The sequence below is a fragment of the Hydractinia symbiolongicarpus genome, chromosome 3 (genome assembly GCF_029227915.1).
Source record: "Hydractinia symbiolongicarpus strain clone_291-10 chromosome 3, HSymV2.1, whole genome shotgun sequence".
NCBI classification, from domain to species: Eukaryota; Metazoa; Cnidaria; class Hydrozoa; order Anthoathecata; family Hydractiniidae; genus Hydractinia; species Hydractinia symbiolongicarpus.
In genome coordinates this window covers 21,512,169-21,519,873 of record NC_079877.1, presented here as the reverse complement: position 1 = coordinate 21,519,873, position 7,705 = coordinate 21,512,169, and the positions used below count along the sequence as shown (strand labels likewise).

Below are 7,705 nucleotides of genomic sequence, written 5' to 3'. Positions count from 1 at the left end.
GCAATGTTTTTTTTTCATTTTGTTTCACAGATACAACAAATGATGGGCTAAAACTGTCCGAAGACTCTTTTGATACTGGCCGTTTCTTTAACCTGTCTATCTCTGTTTTATTTGTGGCCATTTTGTAACAATCAGAATGGTATGAAGACTTTCCTTCAACAAGCTGTACAATATCATATGACTTCAGTTTTTCCCAACAATCTAGATACTTCGAATCACCACAACTAACTCTTTCCTCCAGACATGATAATAACTTTTTCAAATACTGCTCTTTTGGGTTGCCAACAACAAAATACGACATCTTGGTCAAAGTATCAAACAAAAATCTTTCTCTCAAAACTCTCAGAACTCAGAACAGGAATGGGAAAAAATGTTTAAGTAAGGCGGTACCTTTTTTGATGTATCTTTCTGACACACTATACATTTCCCAAAATCCAGCACATTTATTGTTTTTACACAGTTAACATCCATTTTAATTCGGTCTATTCATTTTATTATTATGCATGTATGTCTATACTATAAACTTCACATTACACTTCACTAACACTTCGAAATTAAACAGTCTAGCTATGAAATTGAACAATAGAATGTTTTCTAGAAATAGAAAATTCGAATTCTATGTCTATGTCTATGAAATCGAACAATTATAAAACAAAACTTGTTATTATACTGATACTAATACATACAAAATGTCTAAGTGAAATTCGCTACTTGCTTTTCAAAACTAAAGTAAACAACTAAACACGTGCTTTGGTCTGTAAATTACTGGTCTGTAAATTATCCCTTGAAGTGATTTGAACAATAAATTTTGATCAAACAGAAAGACATTAGGGTGACCCAATACCATACTAAAATTCAACAAAAAAACTTCGCTATTGAGCAGGTTATAGTCATTTTTGTGCTGGGTCAGTAAATTACCGGTCTGTAATTTGTAAAAAGTTTGACTAGTAATATCTTTCGAACGTTACGTTTTGAAGACATGGTTCTTACATTTTTTTTGATCCATTCGATCTCCTCTTTCCAACGATATATAATATGACATATAAATGTAAAATTATTTTTTTGCTGACTGTAAAAGTGATGACGTCATCTAATTTGGTCCGATGGGATAAAAAAGTTTGCCACCCATATTTTTTTGGTAATTTGGGACCTAAGGAACAACTTTAAATCAAAAAATCATTTTTAACACACATGTGCACACGAAGCTTTATATCAGAACATAGCAGCCCTCACTATATCTTCTGTTGGCGCATCGTTGTTGTTGTTGTTGTCTCGATTTTTTCTCGCTGCCCTGGGAAGAAATTGAAACAGAAAACAGCGTCCCGTCCTAGCCTATTCAGGTTTTTTAGGTATAAGTTTGCTTTGGTGCTAAGAAAAATTATGCCGAATCTCCTGACTTGGTTTTCTGTGAAGTGAACCCAACGCAGGAGGGGTTAATGATTTCCAAGAATTTTCCTGTTCTTATATTTCTTTTACTGGGTATCTTGCTAATGTGAGTGGTAAAGATTTAGCTACATACACAGCCATATGGCAAGAAGCAACGGTCAGTCATTTGTTGTTATTTTATTTTGCAAAGTTTTACTTCACGCGATAGTTTTTCTTTGAATGAAAACAAAGAAATTATACTCTACCCTTTTTCTAAAACAACTTTTATGGGCTACGAACACGTGTTACAGTAAAAAAGTAATAAAGTTTTAATCTTGTTGACTTAATTCTGCCTAGTATAGTTCTTGTTTCATAACTTGTTGAGTTTTATGTCAGATAATCATTAGCTAGCAAAAACGCAATATGTGTTCTATGAATAATTCAAATTCCTTTGTCAATGGCTCAATGCAAATAAAATCTCATTAAATAAATCTAAAACTGAACTTGTTATTTTTAAAACTCCGTTAAAACCAATTTTATTTAATTTTAAATTTCTAATCAATGGAACTAAAATCGTTCCTAGTGATACTGTCAAATACCTTGGTATAACTCTTGACTCAAACCTCTCCTGGAAATCTCAAATTAACATCACCATCTCCAACCTCAAAAAATCTAATGGAGCACTTGCCAAAGCTCGTCATTTTGTTCCAAAATGTGTTCTTCGTCAAATTTATTTTGCTATTTTCTACTCCCAAATACAATATTGCTCCTTGGTATGGGGCCAAAAATCTTCTCTTACCCGTCGAATAGAAATTTTACAAAACCATGCTATCCGTATCATCTCTTTTAGTACTTTCAATGCTTCTCCTACCCCACTATACGGGAACCTTAACTTAATTAAATTCTCTGACATGATCTGTATACATAATATAATTTTCCTACTGAACCTTTATTATAAAACTCTTCCTATTAGCCTCATCAATACTTTCGCAATCGACTTCGCCCATTCCCACCACACCCGTGCTGCTGACAAAGGCTTTTTGAATCTACCTCTTGTTCATTCAACTGCGTTTGGTAAAAAGTCTGTTAAGTTCTTTGCAATAAACTCATGGAACCGTCTTCAAAATTCCTTACCCTTTAAAATCTTGAGTAAAAATACCTCTGAGCTAAAAATTTTTTTACATAGTCACTTTATTAACACATATAAAATCTAATTACAATTTTATTTTATTTCACCCAGTCCAAATTCCTTTTTCCTGCTTGAAGGTTTGTTTTAAGCAGCTTCCAGACATTTCATGCTATTTTTGACTTTGACTCTGTGATATCCTCGTCTGAATGTTCGTCTTGTCCCTGTGTTGTCCTGTGGCTTCGTCCTACCTGTTGTTCTCCCAGGTAGCTAGCACGTTATTTAAGCACATAAAGTGCTTTGTGCTAGTTATCCTTTTATTAGGTAAATGTTCAATATATTTTTCATATTATATATTTTCATTGTAAACTCCTAATAAAAAATAAATCTCTCTCTCTCTCTCTGTTTGAGATATTGAAGGAATCATTTCATGCAAAACTTTTAGATGAGTTACGAATGTTTACAAAGTTCCGTAGCTATATACAGCCAAATTAGCTCTTCATGCTAATTTATAGATTTTTGGGAATATACTTACTTTGAATACTTTGAAGTAGATTTTGTGAGATCTTCACGCATCCAACACGGCGAGTCCAATGTTCATCTTGTCAATGATGCTGTTCGTGTTGGCCTTTCGAAACTGAACATAATTTGGTATCAGTGGCTCATCAGGAACAGTAGCAAGAAAGCAATCCAACTTCTACTTGAAACAGTCTATGCTGCAATCAGATAGGATGCGTATTGCCCTTGGTAGACCATTAAACAATCGTACTCCTTAAACAGCCAAGCTAGCGCAACGAATCTTATAAAATGACCCTTTCTTCACTACAGGAACAACACAAAACGATCATCTCGAATATAAGGTTGAAAATGCATGGGTATTGTGTTTCTCAACTATTATCCTGTCTTTCTAAGAGCAGACTTTACCAATTTTAGCGTCAGTTATTTTATTACACTCAATATTTTCAGTTGTCGCATTCTGTTGTTTATATTTTTTGCCTGTGCACATGCGTGCACTTGTCCATTTTTCTCAATGCAAAATCCAATCATGGAAAATTTTATCAACCAATCAAATTCCAGAAATCAAAATGTCCATTCTGATTCATTATAAATTGTTGTTGAGTGGAAATTCACCTTATGGCAACCATCAAAAATATGTTATGTTCGCGTCTGGAAGACCCGGCAAAAATGAGTCGGGCATATTTTTTCCAGGGATCTTCAGATTGGAGCAAATAAATTCGTTCACAGTGTTAGTGTTGATCATTATGTTTATTATTTGTTTCTTTATAGTGTAGCATTATAACTGGTGGGTGTAATAAATGTGTACATTGTTTCACTATAATTATTATCAATTTTACATGGTAGCAAAGGGTAGTTGAAGAATTTGAAGATGAGTGGCTATAAAAAACCCACCGGTGTTCAATAGCAAAGACAAACCATATGACAGATATTGTGAAGAGTTACATGCTTGGTGCATTGTTACAGATTTAGATAAAAAGAAACGGGGAGTTGCAGTAGCATTGTCTTTTCCGGAAGATGATCCAAGTGGTGTTGGAGACAAAGTGTTTAATGAACTGAAACTGGAAAGTATTAATGCCGATGATGGCGTAGAGAAACTTATTGATTATTTGGATAAACTTTTTAAAAAAGATGAGTTATAGTCAAGGCACCTAAAAAATACGCATTTTCTCAAACTTTCGAATTTCTTTGTTTTGTTACACCCAGAGCGGCTGTATATAAAATTGATAGTTTCCCAGCCTTTAAATTTTGCGTTAACATAAATTTCTTACGTCCTAACCATCGCAATAAATCCCATTAATATGTGTGTATTTTTTAAAAGTCAAGTCCAATAGAAAATACGCAACGGTCCTTAAAATTTTCCACTGCGTATTTTTCAGAACCCCTTACCGCTAAAACATACGCATGGTCTCTGAAAGACACGCATTGGGTACTTTTGAATATATGCATCTCAAAATATAGTATAGAGTGGTGTTTAAGGGTAGCCTTTGTATTCAAACAAAAATTTATTGAAGCTTGATTAAAAGTATTTAATCATTGTATGATAAAATCAAAGCTGTGCTTTTATAACTTGTAATGACAATATGTGCTTATATATTTTCTATTTAATATCAAAAATACAAAGAATCAGTAGTTGTCAATAATTTCATTCTTCCTTTTTCTGATGGGAGTTGGGAATAACGGAGCAACAGTGGAGGGGTGGTGGGTGAAAAAAAAGAACAATCCAATGTTTAAGCAAAGCCTTTATTGTTGGTTAGCTACAATTTGAAATTTCGTAAAAAGAGCTTTTCTGTCAACTCTCAAGTATATATTCTTCAAATTTCGTTTTTAGTTGTGGATACGATGGCACGTTCCAGCGATTATTCTTCAACGGCAACATTTCAATCAGTCCCCCAATAATATTGTGTATAGGAAACACTTCTATATCTCTTCCAAGGTGCTCAGGAACAGACTCGAGAATGGAATGTGGTTTTAAACATTCTATTTCCATTGCAGATATGGGGCCATTCCATTCAATCAAAAATCGTCGTATGGCTTTACCAACATAAAGGCGGGATTTTCCTTTGGTCTCTTAAATGCATCCATACCACTTTTGTATAACATCACTCTCCTCAGCAAGGGGATTTAAGCTTTTCCATAAGTCCAACAAAGATTCTTCCGCTGTCATTTCCTTTTGACTCTCATCGTCATCCTCACTGCTGTCATCACTATTGTTGCTCTCATTGCTACTGTTTTCATCATCAGAATCTGTCGATTTTTCTTCTTCTTCATCTGTACTTTCTTCGATACTGCTGTCATTTCCATTACCTTTCCCAAATTTGATTTTCTTCTTTATTGTAGGTCTTTTTCCTGCTACAGATGGCTGAGTTCTTTTTCTGTTGAGACGTTTCTCCTCTTTTTGTTTTGCTTCTTCATCTATTTTCTTTAACTTGGCGAGGTACTCCATTTCAGTAATAACTTTAACTTCAGTAATAACTGCACTACAGGCAGCTAATGTTGATATGTTTTCATGGCCTTCACCCCATATCAGCTTGTTGGCAACCTTTCCTTTAGGTCCAATGACCTTCGCTCTTGATGGATCTGTTAGGAATCCCCACTCATCACAATTCCATACCTGTGCCAGGGTGTATTGCTTTTCATTGAACAATTTTTCTATTGTATCATAAAAATCATAAATAATGAAAGGGTTGCTGGTCACAGATTTACGTGCAGCACAAATCATGTTGGCTTTTTTTTGCTGAGATTGTTCCTTTTCATGAATTGACTTAGCCAATTCTTTCCAGGGCGATCGTTTTTGAAGGGAGTTGTCATACGATGTAGCTTTACATAGTCCTTTACAAAATCTTTTATTTGGCTACTGGAAGGGCTAAAACCAAGATTGCATAGCGATGCAATACATTTTGCTAATCGCTTTCCTCTGTTGGGCTCAGTGTATTCTTTCGTCCTGATCCCACAAGTACTTTCCCCTCAGCTTTCTTCTTTATTCTTTGTCGTAAAACCACCTCTGACATACCATATTTTTTGGAAGTTGGTTGTATTTGGCTTCCTGCTGATATTTCCGTTACTGCTTCTTCCATGTCAGCCTTATTCCACGATTTTTCTCTCCTAGCTTTTTTTCTTCTGCAATTTGCGTTTAGACATGACTGAGAGATAAGGTTAAAGCTCTAAAGAGAATCGTTTAAATAAATTATTTGCCAATCATTTAATTCATGAAGAAGAAAGATAAAAAAGTTGAGAAAATGCTTACAAAATTGCTTCTATAACCAAGGGTTACAGACAGTGTGGAGGATAATCGCTCAGTTTTGTAGCCTAAAATCAATCAAAAATAAAATTTTCTGTACAGATTGTTTGCTAACCATTCAATTCATAAAGAAAATAAACCAAAAAAGGAGGAAGTGCTTACAAAATTGCCTCTATAGCCAAAGATGAAGGACAGTCAATGATAATACCTCAGTTAGTTAACCTGGAGTGAATTAAGAATATAATTGTGTAATATATTATTTGCTATCCATTCAATTCACAAAGAGCAGGGAGACAGACAAGAAAGTACAACATTACTCACTAGCGCTAAAACAAAAATGTAAAAACTTACCTCTGCTTACAATATTCCAACAAAAATTATCCAATAACACCTAACACAACAATATATATATATAACCAAAAAAGCTCTTTAAAACTTTTTTCAATGGTAATAGTTATAATAGTATTCTAGCAAATAATAAAGAAATACGTTAAAATCAATATCACAGCATCACAGTAACCTTTAACGCTTTATTCATGATTTAAATAAAGAAATTATGTTACATAAAGGCCTTGCATATTTTTTGGCGATCAAGCAAATATATGGGCACCTAAAGAAAACGCAACTTATATAGTGGTATCTGCCCGAATTAAGCTTAATCTTTTTGGGGACATTTAAAATTTAGCCACAGGAAAACCAAAACAAAGTGAAATGAAGTGCGGAACGCACATAATGATGCTCTCGTCGCAAATCTTGTGAGTGTTTGGGAAACCTGATTTCGACTTTTGCAGTTTCATGTTAGAACATGTCTAATTATAACCCACCAACGGGCGATATATATGTTTTGAATAGTTAGCTACTTTGTATTATATTCCAAGTTGTTGATGAAGTTAAAAGAGCACAGAGAAACAATCTCTATTGTCAGTTTTGATGGTAGAGTATTTTCAAGAGGCCTCTGCCTTGCGTATTTTTCAGGTGCCTCGACTAACGTTCGTATACCATATTTAATAGATACATACGTGAAGCTAACCAGAAAGTTGAGACTTTTGTATTGGAATTTGAAAAAAGGTACAACCGAATAATGCAAAAAGATATGAAATTGCCTTCTTCAGTCTCTTCAGCATTTAAACTACTTGATGCTTCAAAACCTTTTCACAAGGAGAGACAACTGGTGTTAACAGGTGTTGATTACTCAAAGAAAGAGCAGTTATTTGATCAAATGAAAACTGCTCTCAGAAAGGCAAATTAGATGACCAGTCAGACCAGGCCTGATGTTAGTTTTGATGTTTTGCACTTTAGCATGTGTATCAACCAGAGTCCATAAGTAAGACATCTCATTGAAGCTAACAAAATGGTAAAGAAAATTAAGTCTGATCAGTTTAAACTGATATATTCAAAAATGAATGTCTTCCCATGCAAATTTGCCAGATGGTGCAGGTGCACATCTAGTGCAGGTG

General features: G+C 34.3%; 2 protein-coding genes across 2 annotated transcripts in view; one reads left to right on the top strand and one right to left on the bottom strand.

The window, feature by feature from the left end:
• The first annotated feature begins 1,124 nt into the window (after positions 1–1,124).
• The window catches only part of LOC130636185 (uncharacterized), a 49,335-nt gene continuing 42,754 nt past the window's right edge, over positions 1,125–7,705 (top strand). The window contains exon 1 of the mRNA XM_057445825.1: positions 1,125–1,543. The gene's annotated coding sequence lies outside the window, so the exon portion shown is untranslated. The remainder of the gene's footprint in view (positions 1,544–7,705) is intronic.
• Positions 5,079–6,786, bottom strand: LOC130636936 (uncharacterized). Its single transcript, XM_057446785.1, has 5 exons — positions 6,769–6,786; positions 6,600–6,639; positions 6,255–6,316; positions 6,021–6,171; positions 5,079–5,839 (listed from the first exon to the last, which is right to left on the bottom strand). The coding sequence occupies exons 1-5, from the start codon at positions 6,784–6,786 to the stop codon at positions 5,079–5,081; spliced, it is 1,032 nt and encodes a 343-aa protein (XP_057302768.1).